The sequence below is a fragment of the Mustela nivalis genome, assembly GCF_964662115.1.
Source record: "Mustela nivalis genome assembly, chromosome: 20".
Lineage (NCBI taxonomy): Eukaryota > Metazoa > Chordata > Mammalia > Carnivora > Mustelidae > Mustela > Mustela nivalis.
Window position 1 is genome coordinate 14,859,709 of NC_139039.1, and position 22,562 is coordinate 14,882,270.

At 35.7% G+C, this 22,562-nt stretch overlaps 1 protein-coding gene across 8 annotated transcripts in view; it reads left to right on the forward strand.

Annotated features, from left to right (window-relative positions):
• Positions 1–22,562, forward strand: part of TEX15 (testis expressed 15, meiosis and synapsis associated) — an 87,560-nt gene that overhangs the window by 46,276 nt on the left and 18,722 nt on the right. For all 8 annotated transcript variants that reach the window (XM_082715058.1, XM_082715056.1, XM_082715057.1 and 5 more), the window contains 3 exons: positions 9,135–9,372; positions 13,951–14,097; positions 15,605–15,767. In XM_082715058.1, coding sequence (XP_082571184.1) covers positions 9,135–9,372; positions 13,951–14,097; positions 15,605–15,767 — 548 coding nt within the window. The remainder of the gene's footprint in view (positions 1–9,134; positions 9,373–13,950; positions 14,098–15,604; positions 15,768–22,562) is intronic.

A 22,562-nucleotide genomic window follows, 5' to 3' on the forward strand; every position in this document is an offset into this window, starting at 1 on the left:
TCATTTTGTCACAGACTGAGGATTTCCTTCGTTTTTATTGCTGAATAATATTCCATGATGTTTCTGTGTATGTGTGTATTTTCTTTTTTTTTTTTTTTTTTAAGATTTTATTTATTTATTTGACAGGGAGAGAAAGAGTACAAGCAGAGGGAGCAGCAGGCAGAGGGAAAAGCAGGCTTCCCACTGAGCAGGGAGCCTGATGTGGGACTGAATCCCAGGACCCTAGGATCATGACCTGAGCCGAAGGCAGCTGCTTAATCGACTGAGCCACTCAGCATCCCTGTACCACATTTTCTTTATTGATTCATGTGTTGATGGATACTTAGGTTGTTTCTGTGTCTTACCTATTACAGATAATGCTGGCAATGAACATGGTTGGTACAGATATCTCTTTGAGATAGCAGTTTCATCTACTTCAGATACATACCCAGAAGTGGGAGTATTTGATCATAGAGTAGTTCTATTTTTAGTGTTTTCAGAAATTTCCATACTGTTTTCCATAGTGGCATACCAATTTATATTTCTTTTAACAGTGCACCAGTGTTCCCTTTTCCCTACATCCTTACCAGCACTCGTTACCTTGTCTTTTTGAGAATAGCCATTTTGGCGAGTATGAGATGATATCTCATCGTGTGTTTTGATCTGCATTTCCCTGATAATTAGTGATGCCAAGCACCTTGTTATGTACTTGGTGGCCATTTGTGCATTTTCTTTAGAAAATGTAAATCAAAGTTCTCTGCCATTTTTAAATGAGATTGTTGGTGTTTTGCTTTTGAATTGTATATTCCTTATGTATTCTGGATATTAACCCCTTATCAGATACACAATTTGTAAATATTTTTTCCCACTCCATAAATCAGCTTTTCCTTTTGTTGATTCTTTTTTGCTGTGCAGAAGTATTTCAGTTTGATACAGTCCTATGTGCTTATTTTAGCTTTTGTTGCCTTTGCTTTTAGGGTCAGATCCAAAAAAATCATTGCCAAGACCAATGTACAGGAGTTTACTGCCTGTTTACTTCCAGGAGATCATTGTTTCAGGCCTTATATTTAAATCTTTTAATCCATTTTGAGTTAATTTTTATGCCTGGTGTAAGAAAGTGGTATAGTTTCACTCTTTTGCATGTGACTGTCCAGTTTTCCCAACATCATTTATTGAAGAGACTGTCCTTTTCCCACTGTATATTCTTGGCTTCTTTGTCATAAATTAACTGATTGCATATGCCTGGGTTTATTTCCGGGCTCTTTGTTCTGTTCCATTGATGTGTGTCTGTTTTTATGCTAGTACCATGCTGTTTTGCTTTTTATAGATTTTTTTTTTAGGATTTTATTTATTTGTCAGAGAAAAAGAGAGAGGACATAAGCAGGGGAAGAGGCAGGCAGAGGGAGAAGCAGGCTCCCCACTTGAGCGAGGAGCCGGAAGAGGGACTCAATCACAGGACCCTAGGATTGTGACCTGAGTTGAAGGCAGATGCTTAACTCACTGAGTCACTCAGGCATCCCAGTTTTTATAGCTTTAAACTGTAATTTGAAATCAGGGAGCATTGTGCTTCCAGCTTTCTTCTCTCTCAAGATTGCTTTGGCTATTCATGGTCTTTGTGGTTCCATATAAGCTTAAGATTATTTATTCCATTTCTATGGAAAATGCCAGTGGAACTTCAGTAGGGATTGCATTGAATTGTAGATTGCCTTGGGTTGTGTGGCCTTTTAAAAAATGTTAATTTTTCCAGCTCATGAGCACAGACATTCTTTATATCTGTGTCTTCTTCAGCAAATGTCAGTTTTCAGTTGTACATGTATTTCCCCTCCTTGGTTAAATTTATTCCTAGGTATTTTATTCTTTTCAATGTAATTGTAAATGGGATGGTTTCTGAATTTCTCTTTCTGGTAGTTCTCTTTAGAGTATAGACATGTAAAATGTTTCTATATGTTGATTTTGTATGCTACAGCTTTCCTAAATTCATTTGTTCTAAGAGTTTTTTTGGTGGAGTCTTTAGATTTTTCTGTATGTAATATCGGGGTCATCTGCAAACAGAGATTGCATTTGCTTCTCCCTTTTATCTCTTTTTCTTACCAATTTGTCTAACTAGGATTTCAGTACTATGTTGAATGTTTAGAGTAATTTGAATTCTTAGCAGTATATCCATTTCCTTGTGCAAGTTACCGGAGGTTTATCTATGCCTTTGGTGGAGTCATACTTCACTGATTCTTCATAATCTTTAAAGCTTTGCATAAGTGTCTATAAATTTGAAGAAGTGGTCATGTCTTCCAGAATTTATATGTTGAACTTCGGTAATTATAGACCTTCACCTGCAAGTGGGGACATGGTAGAGTGTGCTCTGGTGCAGGGTGCCAAGTGTAGGACATGTAGTTGCTTCAGGTCAAGGGGGTGGATGACAAATCTTGGATCAGGCCTTGGCCTGTACATTATCAGCAGTTGTCTGGTCTTTGGTGAGTGCTCCTAGGCATTCACATATGCTGCAAGGGCTGTTGGGGTTCTCAGCATCTCCTCCTGGTCCATCAGCTTGGGACCAGAGTAAGCAGTGGTAGTGGCCAGCATCTGTCATATGGACACACTCATTTGCAGGTGCCTGTGTTGTGGCAGGGTCCAGTTGCTAACACATGTGTAGTGGTGAGTGCCAGGGTAGGCAGCAAGGGCCAGCCAAGAACATGTGCACTGGCAGCTGTGGGGATCCTGGCTGTTGTTCATTATTGTGTTGGCAGTATCTTGCCCTGGACACATAGCAGTATGGAGGTTAATGATGGAGATTGGGCCAGAGGGTATTCAGGCGCATAGCTGGAGTGGCTAGGTACAGGTGAACCTAGTGATACAGGATAGTGACGTATGATAGAGCTTGCTCTGGCCCACATACCACTATAGGAGTCTTGGGTATGGAAGTGGTCTAATGTGGCTGCAGGATCTTGCCATGGTGTGCACACAGCAGTTTGGGCTGGTGACAGATATTTAGCCAACAGCATATAAGTACACAGCTAGGGGAGCTAGCCCCGAGCACCTGCATGCTAGTGAGTGTCAGCTACAAGAATCTAAGTTGGTGGGTTGCACTCTTGGAGCCAGTCTTAGGCGGGCTTCTGGTGGAACGCGGGTGGGAAGACTTAAGGTGACTGGTGTCAACAAGTGTAAACACCTGTGGGTCTGAGGCTAGTGTTATTAGCAGGGGTATGCTACAGCCACAGTGGCTGTTGGTTTCTTCAGTAGTGAAAGCTACTGATGTTTGCTCAGCAGTCAGTGGGGAAGTGGTGGTTCCTGCTGTATAGCTCCTGTTGGTAGCCTCTGCTTTTTTTCGTTGTTCTAGCCATCTCTTTGTGTCTCAGCTTTGCCATTCCCTGTTTGGAGTAAAGCGAAATCAGATCCTTGATTCTCCATGCAGTGCCCCCAAAGGGCTGGGGAAACTGGCTACTTACCTCACTCTCACTTTCCTGGTGAGAAGAACTCTCTGTCTAGGGAATTCCTCTTGAAACTGAGCAGTGCCTGCTCAATATGTGGAATGGTATAGGCAAATTAAGCTGTTCATCCTTCTCTTTTTGCACAGTTATTCTCTAGCTTTCTATGCCACCATGTGCTGAAGTTTCTTAAGTGACCTCCAAAGCTCTCCCAAAGCTGCTTTTGTTTATAGGTAGCTATCTAATGGTTGATCTTTGTTGCGGGGGGGGGGGGGGGCCGGAGGGTGGGGTCTGCTACTCTACCATCTTTGTGACGTCACTACCCTTGAATCAAAAATGTACTTCTGGGGCACCTGGGTGGCTCAGTGGGTTAAAGCTGCTGCCTTCAGCTCAGGTCATGATCTCAGGGTCCTGGGATCGAGCCCCACATCGAGCCCTCTGCTCTGCGGGGAGCCTGCTTCCTCCTCTCTCTTTCTCTTCCTGCCTCTCTGCCTACTTGTGATCTCTGTCTGTCAAATAACTAAAATCTTTAAAAAAAAAAAAAAAACTTAAAAAAAAAATATACTTCTTCTGGGGTGCCCTGGTGCCTCACTTGGTTAAACATCCATCCTGATTTCAGCTTAGGGTTGTGGGGTCAAGCCCCATGTTGGCCTCTGTTCTGGACTTGGGATTCTCTCTCTCCCTCTGCCCTCCCCATACCCATTTTCCCTCTCCCCAACTCCTAAAAAAAAAAAAAAAAAAAAGAAAGAAATTTACAGGGTGCCTGGGTGGCTCAGTTGGTTAAGCATCTGCCTTCAGTTCAGGGCATTATCCCAGGGTTCTGGGATCAAGCTCAAAATCCAGCTCTCTACTCAGCAGTGAGTCTGCTTCTCTCTCTCCCTCTGTCTGCCCACTCTACCTGCTTGTGCTCTGTCTCTCTGTCAAATAAATAAAATCTTTTAAGAAGAAAAAAAAGAAATTTACTTCTGTGAACTTAGTTAAATCCCAGTTTTTCTTACCTTGTTTATGCTTCTTTTCACACATTCTACTTCCTGCCAGGTAGAGATGGGTCACTTACCAGCCATCTCATGGATTTGAAAACAATTAAATTCTTTTTCTAGCTGTCCAAAGCCAATTACTTCATTTTCTTTAACTATTTCCTTAAAGACATACTTAGCTGAATACTTGTATTCTCTCCTTTACACACCCAAGTACCTAAATAGAGTTCTTTTGTTTCCAGTTAAACTTTGAGATATGATACTGAAAGTGTTTCATTTACTCAACAAAGAATTATTTACTACCTATTATATACAAATCTCAGAAATCTATTCTATATAATGTAATTATGATCTGGGCATTCCATCTGAGGCACTTATACTTTGTTGTAGTTGATTTCAGTAGGTAGATAAATTTCATAGTAGCACACAGTCAATTCTTTTTTTTTTTTTTAAGATTTTATTTATCAGAGATAGAGAGCATGAGACGGGAGAAGGTTAGAAGGAGAAGCAGACTCCCCACAGAGCTGGGAGCTCGATGCGGTACTCCATCCCAGGATTCTGACATCATGACCTGAGCCAAAGGCAATGGCTTAACCAACTGAATCACCTAGGCACTCTGTACATACAGTCAATTCTCTAAGGTCACGGTCTTCCAAAATATATCCAGAATTCTATCCACTCATTTGTTGTGCTGTGTTAACTTATACATAACTTCTCTGTCCATATGAATTTTCTTATCTAAGTTTTTTACGTTTATTAACATTTAATAAAATAGTAGTTAAAAAAATGACCAACCCACAACCAAGAGTATATCTACAGGTTAATACTTGAATGCTGGGTTGATTTAGAACTTTCCACTCCAGAGCTTAATGTATATATAAGATACAGGGCCTGACAGATTGTGACACTTACTCCTTATTAGTATTAGTGCATAAAAATGTGAGTAAATATTTCTGAAAATTATTCTTAACTATTATTTGTTTTTTATATCTAAGATAATATAAATATCCTGTTAGCACAGAATTTGATTGGCATTAATGTTTCTTGGTAATAATGCAGTAAGGCTGGGTCCTCGGACCCAGAGAAGATTCCCATAGGACCGTCCAGCAGGGTCCTTGACTTCAGGCCGGAGAGAAAATAAATGCAAGCCAGGAAGTGAAAACAGAGTTTATTAAATAGCATAAGTGACAGGCACAGTAGCAGACAGAATATGTGGGAGTTCAGAGAGTAAATGAGTCTCATCACATGGGGTTAGGCAATTATATTGGAAAGAGGTTAAGGGTATGTTTTCTCTCAGGAATCCAGGGTAAGGTCCAGTCAGAAGCAAGTAACAAGTGAATAATAGGTGTATTTTATAAAGGTAGAGGTTATTGATGCCAGCACTGGCCAAGGTTTGTTTTCAGCTAATAGCTTGGAATGTGTTTGGGGTCCAACTCTTAGATGTTACCTCATGTTTGGGGTCCTAGGACAAGAATGATTAACTTTCTTGTTTCCCACTTAGGATGGGAACATAGCTTCTTTGGTTTATTCAGATGCAGAATATCAAACAAAAGTAAATGCGGCCTAGCAGAACAACAGCAGAGATGGAACCTTTCTAAAAATGGAGTCTCTTCAGCTTCCTCTCTCACTAATAGGTCACTTTGTATGTATTAGGTCTTTATATTCTTATTTGTTTACATGTCACTACAAAAAAAGGCTATTCAAATTCATATTACCTGTGATATCTGAAATGGAAGTCTTGAGACTCAGAGCATCAGTCATTTTAATAAGTTAACATAGATCCTAGTGTCTGATAACTCTGAAGAACCAACCTTTTAATAAAACTTCTAAAGCCACCAAAAAATAATCCAATTTAAAAATGGGCAGAAGACATGAATAGACATTTCTCCAAAGACAACAGATGCCCAACAGACAGATGAAAGGATGTTCGGTATCACTCATCATCAGAGAAATGTAAATCAAAATTACAATGAGATATCACCTCACACCAGTCAGAGGGCTGAAATTATCAACACAAGAAGCAACAGATAATTGGTTGAGGATGTGGAAAGAGGGGAACCCTCTTGCACTGTTGGCAGGAATGCAAACTGACGTAGCCACTCTGGAAAGCAGTATGTAGGTTCCTCAGAAAGTTAAAAATAGAACAACCCTATGATCTAGCCATTGCACTATTAGGTATTTACCCAGAGAATACAAAAACACTAATTCAAAGGAATCTAAGTACCCCATGTATTGCAGCAATACAGCAATACAGCAATACAGCCAAATAATCGAAGCAGCCAATAGAAAAGAAGATAAGGTATATATATAGTGGAATATTATTCAGCCAATAAAAAAGAATGAAATCTTATCATTTGCAATAACATGGATGGATCTAGGTTAAGTGAAATAAGCCAGTCAGAAAAAGATCCATCCTACATGGATCTAGGCTAAGTGAACTAAGCCAGTCAGAGAAAGACAAATACCGTAGAATTTCACTCATATGTGAAATTTAAGAGACAAAAGTACAAAGGAGAAAAAAAGACAAAAAACAGACTCAACTAAAGAGAACACAGATGGTTACTATAGGGGAGGTTGGGAGGGGTGGGTGAAATAAGCAAAGAAGAACAAGAGTACACTTAACTTGACGAGCACTGAGTAATATATGGAATTTTGAATCATTATATTATATACCAGAAACTAATATAACACTATATCAACTACAGTGGAATTAAAATTTTTAAAAAACTTCTAAAGAGTAATTTTTTATTGCTCGTTTTTGTCTAAATCATACTTAGTCCTAAAAGTTTTTGAGATGTTACTATGAAAACATAGATTGAAAACACAATATTCAGTATTATTATTAATTTGAAATTCAAGGAATACTTTCTACTTTAATTTGTAAAGATTTTTAGAGCTCTGGGTCAAATTTTTATTGTTTTATTTTTACATTTTAGTTAGTCCTTTAAGAGAATATAATGTAAAGCCAGTAAGATGTCTAGATAACACAAAGAATTACTTAGCCCACATGTCAATGATATGTGACACTGTTGAGAAGCCCTGCTCTAGGGTTTACACAGTGTACCTTAACATAATGTTATATTCATGTGAGGTGTAAGAACCTTACAACAGTGAACATTTCCTTCCTTCCTCCCATCCTTTGTGCTATTCTTGTTAGTACTCCCACATGGGAATTCCTTCTAGGCACGCTCAGAAAATTAATGCTTTTCCAGAGTCTAGGAAAAAACGAGTTGAGAAATTGGGAAAACAGAAAAAAGTACTCTAATTCTTCTGTGATATTTAAACCCTATCAACATGGAGATCTTAGTGGTTCATAGAATCTACTGATGTCAAGTTGCAAGCAGGAGCAGAAGATGATGATATGTGGAGTTGATAGTTAAGTTTGACATTTCCAGAAATTGGGACAAAGTAGTCATGCTATAATCAGTTATTCTTGCTTGTAACTGTTGCCATGTGGTTTGTGGCCTTGTGTACTATAAACAGGAAGTTATTCATGCAAATAAAATAAATACCAACATGTTAATGTGCTTAGTATACTTAATACAAACTCTGAGTGGTATTCCAGGAAATAAAAAATATTGGTAGCAATGTGGTATTCAAGAACAATTTTCCTTTTGTAGTATACACCTTACTTTACTCTAAGTTATGAGGTTCTCCACTGCTGATAATGATTTGGAAGCACACCTCTGTCCAAGCGATTGGACCTGTATCACCTAGTGTGGCAGTTGTTGCTGCTACTACACCTGAGCAAGACTTCTAGATTGCTTTGTGTGTACTGTTAAGTGGTTCTTTAAAAAAAAAAAAAAAAAAGATTAATTTATTTGAGAGCAAGAGAGAACATGAGCTGGGGAAGGAGCAGATGGAAAGGGAGAGGTATACTCCTCACTGAGCAAGGAACCTGATCCAGGGGTTTGATCCCAGGACCCTAGGATGATGACCTGAGCCAAAGGCAGGCGCTCAACCAACCAAGCCACTCCAGCGCCCCCAGTTAAATGGTGCTTGTGGTGCATAGTCAAAATTTCAAGAGTGTATGTACTTCAGATTATAATCTTTTTTGAGGATGATTCTTAATTTTCTGACTTTGTAATAGGAGTGCTCTGTAATCAAATTCTAGTTTATTTCTTCCAGCTGCAGTCTGGATCCCTGAACAATGGAGAATGTCCCTAATAATTTATCATATTTGTGTCTATATATTTATTTAAGAAATGCACGTTCTTTCATCCATAGACAAGTAAGTGAGAACTTGAGCTCTGGAACTTAGCAAACAAAATTTCACATATATAATTCCAACTCTTGTCGCCTTGCTGTTTTGGCAAGTTATACTCTCTGAACTTCATATTCCTCATTTTAAAAATGAGTATAACAGAGGCAAGGAGGATGAGGGAAAAAAATGATTATAAAAATAACAATAAAATAATGATAGCAATCAATTCTTGGAAAATCCAGAAAAATTTTACAAAAATGCTTGGAAAGGGTAAGTCTTAGCATGCTGGGTATTTTAGTAGCGTTTGAGAAATATTAGCCCTTATTATCACTGCCCTATACAGAAAGTAGTTCATAATTCTGGAAGAGTAGTTATCTACGTCTTGAATTCTTTCCTTAGATGATTTTCAGCCTAGCTTGTTATAGAATGGTGATGTTTCTGAATGTTACCAGTAATTGTCTTGCTTTCTAACTGTAGCAAACTGAAATATTTATCTTCACCTTGAAAATTCTGTCAGTATTCTCATTTAACTACACACAGTTTGTTTTGCTTTAGGTCAGAGATGCGTGAGAGTGGAAGACATGGCAGAGAACTTGAAGAACATTTCTGCTTTTTAGCACTTCCTCAGAATGATGTGGCTGAAATATATCAAAATGGGATAAGTACCAGAACATCTACATTGAAGATATTAGGAAATCCTCTTCTTGGAATTTATGTATTTAGACATGTTGATATTGCTTTGAATTACGCTCGTAGTAGAAGCATTACTGTAGAAAGTATTATAATTTTTAAGGTAGGTAGCAGAAAACAATTACTAAATATTATACTCAGTTACTTTAAATTGACCTGAACATATTCTCCTTTCAGTATGAATTATTATGTTTTTAAGTTGTATTATATAAAATAAATAGTATATATATATTACTTTCACCATCATTATCATTTGAAATTTTCCCCTATTTCTGACTTTAGTTGGGTATGTAGCATAAAACAAAACTGCAAGTAAGCAAACACAGCCTGTATCATCTTTGTCTTTCCAATTTACATCTTTTTCTGTCTTAAATAACCTTCTTTCTCTTTTTTGTTCAGACCATAATTAATACCAGAGCGTTTTAAGTGTTTTCCTCCAAAACGTTGATCATAGTAATTCTGGCTTAAGCAAAAGTTACTAAACTTTTAATCTTTATTTTAGTTAATAGTATTATACAAAGTTAATTTCTTTTTGCTTTAATTTTTTATTGAAGTATAATTGACATACATTATATGTCACATTAGTTTCGGGTTAAAACATAACAATGTTTCTTAGTTCTCATAATTTTGCCATGCTTATATAAGATTTTAACTTTAGGGAAAACTGGATACAAGTATCTAGGACCTCTGAACTAGTTTCCCAACTCTTCTGAAAGTTTAAAATTACTCAAAATTGAAAAGAAATAAGTCTTACCAAATCTTAAAGCATCAACTAACTGGTTAAGATACACTTTTATGGTTAGTTGTAGCTTTTCCTGGACTACTGAAATTGCATTACGTAGTCAGGATCCTCAGGTTTAACATAGGATGGGTACATATAAAACCAGTGCTTCCTTTGGAATAATTCCTTATGTGTTTAGGCTTCAAATATTATCAAATTTGTAAGGCACAATTTTTATATTAAAAAGTAATACAAACTGATTTTAGAAAATGTGTTGCATACCAAGAAGTTCCAAAAAGCCCATTAATAACAACAGTTCATTTTTTTATATATCTATAGTCTTGCTTGTATATGCAGATAAAGTGTATAATGGTAATTAAAATATATTCTTTGTGTACTATATAACTTTTTTTCATTGATTATAAGACATTTTTTTCATTGTATTAAATATTCTTCTCTAATAGCTTTGTTTTTAAGGTTTTCCTTTTTTTTTAGGTATAATCTTTACACCCGACATGGGGCTTGAACTTACAATGCCAAGATCGAGTCACATGCTTTACCAGTTGAGCCAGCCAGACACCCCTCTAATAGCCTTTTGAATAACTGACTACATAGTATTTTACTATATAGCTCTCATAAATTTGCATAACAAATTTTTTAACTTGGGAATATAAATTATTTGTTTTTTTGTTTTGTACTTTTAATTATTAATTTGATCATCCTTATAGGTGTATTTCTACACACCTATTTGCTAAGAACTAATTGTTTATTTCCTACCAGGAAATCAGATTGGGAGCCAAGGCTATGTATACTTTCACAGCTTTCGATATGTAATGTCCAGCTGTCCTGAGTAAGGTTATGTTAAATAACATTTTTTTAAAATGTTTTTTAATCTTTTTTTAAAAGATTTTAGTTATTTGAGAATCAGAGATAGGGACAGAGATAGCTAGAGAGCACAAGCAGGGTGGAGATGGAGAAGCAGTCTTCCCCCAAGCATGGAGCCCAATGCAGGTCTTGAAGTGGGGCTCGATGCAGGGTGCTGGGATCATGACTTGAGCAGACGCTTAAGGCAGACACTTAACCAATTGGGGCATCCAGGCGCCTCTTAATTGACATTTCTATCCACAGTGTGTAAGAATGTTATCTCACAACCCTCACTTTATTTATTATACCTTTAAATCTTTGCCGGTCTTGTTATGTAATAGTTTGTAATCGTTGGTTCAATTTTTTCTTTCATAGTTACTGCTGAGTTTAAACATTCTGCATATATTTATTAACGATATTTAGTGAGGGGTGTTTGGCTGGCTCAGCAGGTGGAGTGTGCGATTCTTGATCTTAGGCTTTTGAGTTCCAAGCCTACATTGGACATGAAGCTTACTTAAAAAAAATTTTTTTTAAATTAAAAAAAAAAACAATAGTTACTGATTTATATCCTTTTTTCTGAATATACTTTCAATTATATTTTGTCACTTAATATTCCTTTTTTTAAAAATAAACTTTTTATATTGGAATAAATTTAAATTTATAAAAAAGTTACAAAGATAGTACAGAAAGTTCCTGTATACATTTCACTTACCATCCCCCTAATGTTAGCATTTCACATTGCTATAACACTTTCATCACAATTAAGAAAATAGCACTGTATATGTCAGTTCTATTTCAGTATGAAAATAAAAATAATAAAATGAAAAGGCTAACATTTGTTCAGTACCGTTAACTAAACTAAGACTTTATTTGGATTCTGCCTGTTTTTCTACTATTTTTTTCTCTTCCAGGACCCAAATGCAGGATACCACATTATATTTAGTATTGTATTTTAGTATTTTAATTTTGAATGAATGTATTATTATATTGAAAAATGGCAGTAATAGAAGTACTGTGTGTACTTGTCCTATTGTACTTCCACCTTACTTTTATCAGTTAATTATGTTCATGGTTTTATTTCAAGATTTTATTTATTTGTTTATTTATTTATTAGAGAGAGTGCACAAACAGGTGGTGAAAGGAAGAGAAGAAGAACAAGCAGACTCTGTATTGAGCACAGAGCCAATATGAGGCTGGATTTCAAGACCCTGGGATCATGACCTGAGCCAAAGGGAGATGCTTAACCAACGGAGCCACAAGGCTCCTCTTGTTTTGTTTTCCATACACAGCCACCTAAGTGTTCCTCAGTATATCCTAAAGTGCAGTATCTTCATCCCGATCCAAATTAGTATGTTAATATTATATGTATATGATACGTCTTAGTCTTATTTTATTTCATTTTTTAAATTTTTTAATTTTAATTATAGTATAGTTAACATAAGTGTTATTTTAGTTTCAGTATAATACAGTGATGGATAAGGGCCATATATTACTCAGTGTTCATCCAGATAAGTGTACTCAGGGGCACCTTGGTGGCTCAGTTGGTTAGGCATCTGATTCTTAATTTCAGCTTAGGTCTTGATCATGAGTTGGTCATGAGTTCCAACCCTGCATTTGGGCATCACACCTCTCCCCCTCCGAAAAAAAGATGGGTGCTCTTAATCCCCTTCACCTATTTCACCCACTCCCCCCCAGTCAGTAGGTTGGTTGTCTTTTAGTATACTCATTTGTTTTTGATGTACAAATAAATGTTTTGGAATATTTTATAGTTTTATGTTTTTGGTTTATGGGTTCTTGGCATATATGCTTAGAAAAGAATTCTCGGGATGCCTGGGTGGCTCAGTTGGTTAAGCAGCTGCCTTCGGCTCAGGTCATGATCCCAGCGTCCTGGGGTCAAGTCCCACATCGGGCTCCGAGCCCCGCAGGGAGCCTGCTTCTCCCTCTGACTCTGCCTTCCACTCTGTCTGCCTGTGCTCGCTCTCGCTCGCTCTCTCTCTGACAAATAAATAAATAAAATCTTAAAAAAAAAAAAAAAGAATTCTCACTTTGAGGTTAGATAGTGACATTTCTTTCTACAGTATTTGCATTACTTAAATATTTAACTTGTTTGGCATTTATTTTGTTCTATATATTGAGAAGGGAATTTAATTTTATCTGTTGTCTCATACCATTTATTGCTTTTGCTTCACTTATTTCAAATGGTAATTTTAACATTACACTACATTTTTATAGATTCTTGTATTTATCTGGGCCTTTTTATTTTGTTCATTTTCTCCCTCTGCCTTATTTGTGGCAGTACCATCCTTTTAAAAAACACTTAGGGGATCTGGAGTGGCTCAGTTGGCTGAATGTCCATCTCTTGATTCTGGCTCAGTTAATGATCATGGTATCCTGGGATACGGAGTCCTTCCTCAGGCTCTGTGCTGGATGTAGAGTCTGCTTGGGATTCTCTCGTCTCTCTCTGCCCCTTCTCTGATATCACTTTCTCTCTCTCCTTCTCTCTAATGATTAAAAAACAAAAACATTCTTGGAAGTTCAAGTCACGTCCCCTCTTCCATCATTCTCTTATCTGATCCAACATTTTTTTTTTTTTTTTTTCTAAAAAAATTTTTTTCGGGTGCCTGGGTTGCTCAGTTGGTTAAGCAACTGCCTTCAGCTCAGATGATGATCCTGGAGTCCTAGGATTGGATCCCACATCAGGCTCCCAGCTCCACGGGGAGCTCCTCTCTCATGCTTTCTCACTCTGTCTCTCTCTCTCTCTCTCTCAAAATCTTTAAAAAAATTTTTTTTTCCAAAATTTTCTGGGCTTTTCTTATTTGTTCAGTTTTCCAAATAAGTTTTTAGACTAAAATTCATTTCTACAAATAGATTTTCTAAAATTTTAGTTACAATTACTATAACCTTAGAGTTTAATTTGGAAAGGGAATTGGCATGATTAATAAGTCATCCTATTCATCTGGGACATGAGTTATCTCTCCATTTTTATTTGTGTCTTTAAAAAAAGATTTATTTAGCCTTTATGTTCTAGCATAGGAGTTTAAAATGTTCTGGTGTATTTGTATTTTTATGGACCTTTTTGGGTTTTTTTCTTTTTAGGTTCTCTTTGGGAAAGTGAAGAAAATTCAGCCTTCGGTGGATAAAAACAAAGTTTCTTTGGACCCTTCCCCTAACTTTGATTGCCATATGTCCAGAAGCATACCTTCTCTGAAAGATACCATTGAGTTACAAGCCTACAATTCAGCGGTATATTAACTTTTTGGATCATTTGACTACTTGGAAGTGACATACTTCACACTGTATGATACCTGACTAAAAACATCTTCTCAAAATATTAAATGAAAATATCTTAATTTATTCATAATAATAATAAGACCTTAAATAAAATAAGTAGGGGCGCCTGGGTAGCTCAGTTGGTAAGCGGCTGCCTTAGGCTCAGGTCATGATCCCGGGTCCTGGGATCAAGCCTTGCGTCAGGCTCCCTGCTCAAGGGAGCCTGCTTTTCCCTCTCCCTTTGTCTACTCTCCCCCTGCTTGTGTTCTCTCTCTGTCAAATAAGTAAATAAAATCTTTATTTTTAAAAAGACCTTAAGTAAATAGTGAAAGCTGCTTTAATATTTATGTTCTAGGAATGTTAGTAGTTCCCAAATTTACATTTAACTAGTTAGTGTTCAGAATACAGTGGATGGTTTCTTTTATTTAGTTGTTCCATAGATTGATTCCTAGCTTGCAAAACATGCCAACTTTTTTATAACAAGCTATTTTGAAATAATGTTGTTGATCTTCTCTACTTTGCAACTGGAGAAAGACAATGTGTTCATCATTACATGTGAAACACTGATTTTCTGTCATAAATTGCTAAGACCATTCATCATCTTTAGAAGATTAAATTATATGTAATAGACACTGAATATCAGCATATATATGATTAAATGAAGATAAATTTTCTAGAAGTGCATGTATGCTCCCAAATGTAAAATGTATTGAGTATATTTTTAAAGATTTTATTTATTTATTTATTTATTTGACAGAGAGATCATAAGTAGGCAGAGAGGCAGATAGAGAGAGAGGAGGAATTAGGTTCCCCACCAAGCAGAGAGCCCAATGTGGGGCTTGATCCCAGATCCGGATATTATGACCTGAGCTGAAGGCAGAGGTTTTACCCACCGAGCCACCCAGGCACCTTGAACTATTATTATTTTTGCAATTAACTTTTTCTTCCAACTAAAACACTAGGTGTTCATAACATATGCAAAACATTGAACTTTTAGTGGAAAAATACTTGGTTGTTTAAAACAGACTGTTTCTGCTGCTCCGTACATTGATATCCTACCAAGTAAAATATATGTGGTTGGGGGAAAAATTTATACTTAAAAAAATCTAGAGGGGTACCTGGGTGGCTCAGTGGGTTAAACATCTGCCTTCAGCTCAGGTCATGGTCCCGGGGCCCTGGGATCAAGCCCTGCGTCGAGCTCCCTTCTCGACAGGAAACCTGCTTCTCCCTCTCCCTCTCCTCCTGCTTCTTTTGTTCCCTCTCTCACAGTCTCTTTGTCAAATAAGTAAATAAATAAATTTTTAAAAAATAAATAAATTTCAAAAACTAAGGTTGATGATGGGGAAAAGAGGTTTGTATATAGAAGCCAGTGAGTAAGTAACATCATGCAGTTACATAGCTTTTTAAATATGAGCTTATTTAATTCTGCTAACACTAATTAGCTCAAAAATGTTCTTTTATCCCCTTCTTTATCTTTCAGGTATACTTCTATGAATACAATGTTCTTTCAAAGCCAGTAGATAAACCTAGGCAGTGTCTTCCATATGCAATATTAACAGTAAAATTTATTGGTCAAAAAGTAGATAATGGACACCTTATGACATCTTTGAGATTCCTCTCAACTGGATTTCCTAAGAGGGCTGGTAAGATACATATATTACTCTGCTTCAGTAGCATTTGTCTTGGTCTTGGAACTTCCGAGTATTATTTTCTAATACATTATGAATCTGTAAGAATAATAGTTGTGCTTTCACCTATTTTTTATTTTATGTATCTAGAATTAGAATGCATATATTTTTGTGACTCCTTTTGGTTAGTATTAATGTTTGTGTGATTCTTCTATGCTGATAAGTATGCCTGTAGTTTTTTCATTCTTATATATGTATTTACATGTTATTTCATTTGTTGATTACACAGTATTCCTCTGGGGATATTTGGATAGTTGCCAGTTTTCTTCTTATTACAAATATTGCTATTTTAAACCTTTATCTGTCTCAATGCATATGTGCAATAGTTTTTGTATAGAATATTATATATCCACATCAGAAATGTGCAACTTAATCCAAAGAGGATGTCAATTAGTTTTCAAAAGCAGTTGCATCAGGTTACGTAATTACTCTATGTCCTTGCTAGCACATAAATGTTTTTTTAAATGTCTGTGCCAGCTTATTGAGTGTTATCATTTTCACCTCAAAAAGAAACTATGTGTTCTTGAAAAGGTATCATATCCCTTTCCTCACAGGCCCTTGCCCCTAAGCAGTCACTAATCTAGTTCTGTCTCTATATAGCTGAGCCTTGAATATGGAAGTAAAGGTGCCAACCCTCTTGCAGTCAAAAAATCCATGTGTAACTTTCGACTCCCTGAAAAACTAACTGCTGATAGCCTTGTATTGAATGGAAGCCTTACCCAGAACATAGACCATAGACTAACATCTACCTTGTATCTTATATATTTGATATATTGTATTCTTAAAATAATACCCAACTTTTTCTTAATCTTTATTGGCATCTCTAGGCTACATGGGTCATCTGTGGGTTTTTTTAAATTGTGGCAAATCTCCAAATAATTTTCCAATACAATAATTTAAAAAGAATCCATGTGGACCCATACATTTCAAACCCCTGTTGTTCAAGGATTAACTGTATTTGCTTATTCTGGGCTTTTCATATAAGGGAAATCATAAATATGTGCAGTGATATGGCCTTTCATGACTCATGACTTCCACCTAACAGTATTTTCAAGGTTCTCTCATGTTGTGACATATTAATCATTCTTTTTCATGGAATAATATTACATTGATTAGTTATACTATATTTATTCATCAGTTGAAGGATGTTTGTGTTGTTTTCACCTTTTGGCAATTATGAATAATTCTGGTATGATTCTTGAACAAATTTTGGTGTAGACATGTGTTCTCATTTCTCTTGGGTAGATAGCTAGGAGTGGAATTGCTGGGTCATATGATGACACTGTGTTAAGCGTTTGAGGAAACGCCAAACTGTTTTCCAAAATGGCTGCACCATTTACATTCACACCAGTAGTGTATGATTGTTGAGATTTTCCACTTCCTATATTACTATCTGACTTTTTGTTTATAGCCAACCCAGTATATATGAAGTAAAGGTTTCCAGGTTAAGTTTTATGCTTTTTTTTTTTAACAAATTTACTCCCAAGTATTATGTTTTTGGATACTTTTTTAAGTAGAGTTTTCTCGATCACATTTCTGTGTTCTTCATTTAAGTATATAGAAATATTGTTGATTTTTGTGTATTGGTCTTATATCCTGTTACCTTACTGATCTCATTATTAGTTCTAGTTGTTTTTTAGTGATTTCCTTAAGATTTCTATATACAAGATCAGGTCACCTACAAATAGAGTTAGTTTTACTTCTTCCTTCCCAAATTGGATGCTTTTTATTTCTTTTTCTTGTCTAATTGCCATGACTAGCTAATTGACCTCCAGTTGAATGTTTAATAGAAGTGGTAAGAGCGGATAGACATCCTGTCTTGTTCCTAAACTTAGGGCCAAGCATTCATCCTTCACTAGTAAGTATGATGATGTTAGCTATGCAGTTTTTCAATGTTCCTTGCCATGCTGAAGAAGTTCCCTTCTGTTCCTAGTTTGTTGAGTGTTTTTTTTTTTTTTAAGATTTTTTTTTTTTTTAATTTGACACAGAGAGATCACAAGTAGGCAGAGAGAGAGAGAGGAGGAAACAGGCTCCCTGCTGAGCAGAGAGCCTGATGCGGGACTCGATCCCAGGACCCTGAGATCATGACCTGAGCCGAAGGCAGAGGCTCACCCCACTGAGCCACCCAGGCGCCCTGTTGAGTGTTTTTATCATGACAAGGTATTGGATTTTGTCAGATCCTTTTGCTGCATCTATCGGGATGATCATGTGATTTTTAGTCCTCACTCTGTTTACTGTGCTGTATTACACTAACTGATTTTCAGATGTTAAGTAAACTGGATTGCTGAGATAAATCCCATTTAGTCATGGTATGTAATTTCTATTACATGTTAGTGGAATTGGTTTATTACTAATTTTTTTGGAAAATTTTTTTGTTTATATTTGTAAGTTACGTTGATCTGTAGCTTTCTTGTGATGTCTTTAGCTTTGGTATCAGAGCAATACTGGTCTTATAGAATAAGTTTGAAAAGTTTTCCTCCTTTTCCCTTTTTTTTAGAGAGAGTTTGTGAACAATTAATATTAATACTTTAAACATTTGGGAGACCTCACTGTTAGGGTCATTCAGAAGCACCTGGGTGGCTCAGTCAGTTAAGTGTCTTGACTTCAGCCCAGGTGATGATCTTGGGGAACTGGGATTGAGCCCCGTGTCAGGCTGCCCACTTAGCAAGGAGCCTGCTTCACCCTCTTCCTCTGTCCATCCCACCGCTCATACTCTAACTCAAATAAAATCTTTTTAAAACATTTTTAAAAAGTCATTCGGATTTTTTTGTGTGAGTAGTTTTTTGTTCTTGTTGTTTTGTTTTGTTTTTAACTAATTCAATTTCTTCACATATTATAGCTCTGTTCAGGTTTTCTGTTTGTTTTTAAATCAGCTTTAGTGGTTTGTGTGTTTGTAGGAATTTATCCATTTCATCTAACTTATCTAATTTAGTGGTGTAATGTTCATAGTATTTCTTTGTAGTCCATTTTCCTTTCGTAAAGCCAGTAGTAATATCTTCTCTTTCAGTTGTCTTTCTATTTATTTCAGTCTTCCCTCTATTTTCTTGGTCAGACCGGCTGAAGGTTTGTCAGTTTTGTTGATCTTTTCAAGGAGCCAATTTCTGATTTCATTAATCTTTTTATTTTTCTTTTCTCTATTTTATTAATTTTTTCTCTGATTTTTATTTACCTCCTTTTTGTTTCAGGCTTAGTTTGCTCTTCTTTTTCTGGTGTCTTAAGGTGGAAGGCTAGAGTATCGATTTGAGATCTTGCTTCTTTACAGCTATAAATTTCCCTGAAAGTACTGTTTGAGCGGTATCCTGTAAGTTTGGGTATGTTTGCCTTCATTTTCATTCATCTCAAAGTATTTTCCAATTTCCCTTTTGATTTCTTATTTGGCACATTGTTTTTTTGTTTTGTTTTGTTTGTTTTTGTTTGTTTTTTATTTTTTATTTTTTATAAACATATAATATATTTTTATCCCCAGGGGTACAGGTCTGTGAATCGCCAGGTTTACACACTTCACAGCACTCACCAAAGCACATACCCTCCCCAATGTCCACAACCCCACCCCCCTTCTCCCAACTCCCCTCCCCCCAGCAACCCTCAGTTTGTTTTGTGAAATTAAGAGTCACTTAAGGTTTGTCTCCCTCCCAATCCCATCTTGTTTCATTTATTCTAGAAATGTGTTTCTTAATGTCTTTGTGTATGTGAATTTCCCATTTTTTTTCTGTTACTGATTTCAAATTTTATTCCATTGTAGTTGGAGAATATAATTTTTACTATCTTTATCCTTTTAAATTTATTGACCCTATAGTGTGGTCTGTCTTAAAGAATGTTCTGTGTGCACTTAAGAAGAATGGAAATTTTTTGTTGGGTAAAGTGTTTTATAAATGTCTACTAGGTCTAGTTGATGTATAGTTGGCTCAATTTTCTGTTTTCTTGATGATCTTCTCCCTGGTCATTCTCTCCACATTATCCCTCACCCAGAAGTCTTAAAATGGAAACCATAAAGTAAGGATTTTCCTTACTTCTACTCCTACATATCCACAAACTTATAGCTAATTACTTTAATCAAAGAATGATGGATAATAAATAGACTTATTGTGGTGATCAGTTTGCAGTGTATTCAGTGTCAAATCACTATGTTGCACACCTGGAGCTAACATAATATTGTATGTCAGTTATACCTCATTTTTAAAAAAGCAATAAACTTTGATGCCTTTTGGGGTAATAAATTTTGAGGAATATCTGTATTATGCCCAAAGTCAAGGCCACATGTGATGGCTATCAGCATATTCATCTCCCTCTAGAGTACTGTAGACCTGTGCTATCCAGTACAGTAGCCATTAATTACATATGACTATTTAAACTTAAATTAATTAAAATTCAATTAAAATTTTAATTTCTCATTCACATCATCCCTCATCAAATCAGTAACTACATGTATCTACTGGGTACTGTATTTGATAGCATAGATAAAGAACATTGCCATCGCCACAACTGGTAGTTTGCTTTGTTAATTGTAATTTCATTTTCTTACAGTTCTTACATTATTGAGGATGTTGGGTTTGTTCTCCATTTTTCATTTGTTATTTGGTGAGATTGCTAAAAATGGGAATAAACTTAAAGTGTCCTTATTAAGGTTAAGCAAATAATTTAACCTATTGATTAAGGGTCTACTGCTTCTAAACTGTGATCCTGGGCAAATTACTCTTCACTTCCTCACCAATAAACTGGGAATGTTGTGAAGATTAAATGAATTAGTGTGCATAAGGCACTCAGAAAAACCATACCTGTCATCCATATTAACTAGTTTATTAGTAAACATTATGGATATATTAATATGCATTTACCATACATTTATGAAATTCAGATCATTAAACAAGTTAGGTTTCTTTTCCCATGTTGCTTTGTATTAATTTATGTTAATATTTGTAATAGCTGCATAACATTGTTTCTAGGACATTTGTTATAGCACATAAGTATAGTACTTTTATAATTATTGATAGGACAAATTTATTTAACCAGTTTCATTTATTAAATTGTTCTATTTGAGTATAGTTGACGTATGATGTTACATTAGCTTCAAGCGTACGACATAGTGATCCAACTTCTCTATAGTATACTATGCTCTTCACAGCTGTAGCTACCATCTGTCACTATACAGCACTATTACAGTATCATTGACTGTGCTTCATTTGCTATGCCTTTTATTCCCATGACTTACTCATTTCATAACTGCAATCATTTGTCTCTTTATGTGAGTACCATACTATTTTAATTACTATGTCATTGTAGTATATCTTGAAACCTTATTGTCTCATATTGATAGTTAGGTTTCCAGCTTTCAGCTGTCCTGGATTATTGTTCTAAAAATTCTTGTACATATATTGAGTATTTATGCAAGTAAATTAGAATAATAAATGCATAAAAGTAAACTTACTGGGTATAGATGATTATACATTACATTTTGCTGAAAACTTTAGGTTTACTTTCTAGAAAATTAGTACCAGTTTATACTCCCATGAACAGTATAAGAGTGCTTTACATCTGCAAGATATTAATTATCCTTTCAGGTCTTTCCAATCTAAGAAGTTTTTTATTATGACTCTTGTTTTTTTTTTTTTTTAATTTGACATTAAGAGAGGTAGCACAAGCAAGGGGAGTGGAAGAGGGAGAAGCAGGCTCCTCAGTGAGCAAGGATCCTGATGTGGGCTCGATCCTAGGATCCTGGGATCATGACTGAGCCAAAGGCAGACACTTAACAACTGAGCCACCCAGGTGCCCCAAAACTCTTGTTATTTATTTAGTGGCATTGGACATCTTTTTGTGTTCATAATTTTTGTGATTTTCTTGTTCATATATTTGCCCAATTTTCTATTGCATTGTCTTTCTATTAATCTTTTGAAGATGTCTATATACTCTTTATGTACTCTATGTGTAATTATGTACTAAGCTTGCTAATTCAGAAAATACTTTTCACCAGTTTGTCCAAGTTTTATTTATCATGAGTTTTGACTTGTTAAAGTATTTAATTTACATGTAATTCTCATCTTTTTTTAATTTCTAGTTTTCTGATATCCAGATATTTATCTTAAAAACTACTTAGTTTTGGGGTTCCTGGGTGGCTCAGTGAGTTAGACCTCTGCCTTTAACTCAGGTTGTGATCTTGGGGTCCTGGGATCGAGCCCTGCATCAGGCTCTCTGCTCGCCACGGAGACTCCTTCCCCCTCTCTCTCTGCCTGCCTCTCTGCCTACTTGTGATCTCTCTCTCTGTGTTAAATAAATAAAATCTTAAAAAAAAAAAAGTACTCAGTTACTATATCAGGATGATAAAACTATCTCTCCATCTTTTCTTCTAATACTTTTATGGGGTTTTTTTTTTTTCAATGAATTGTATTTTATTTTGGTATAAGTTCTATAGGGATCCACCATTTTTTGTCTGTTCACTGCATCTTCTACTCTCAAGAACTATATCTCTATTACGGTCATATTTCCATTATAGCTTACTATAATTAAAAAAATATAATTATGCTTGGTTGTAAAATTTAGAAGTCTTCAACGAAACTATCTTTCAGTATGTTGTGATAAAGAATCTCATGGTACATCCCAATAATACGATTATAGTTTCATATATTCATAAATCTCACCATCAATTACTCATCATTAATATGTTTTAATAAATATAATTTTGGGTATTATCTATGAATGTTTTGTAAACATTTTATTCAGTAACTGTGCATTTTTATAGGTTCCTTTGTTATATTT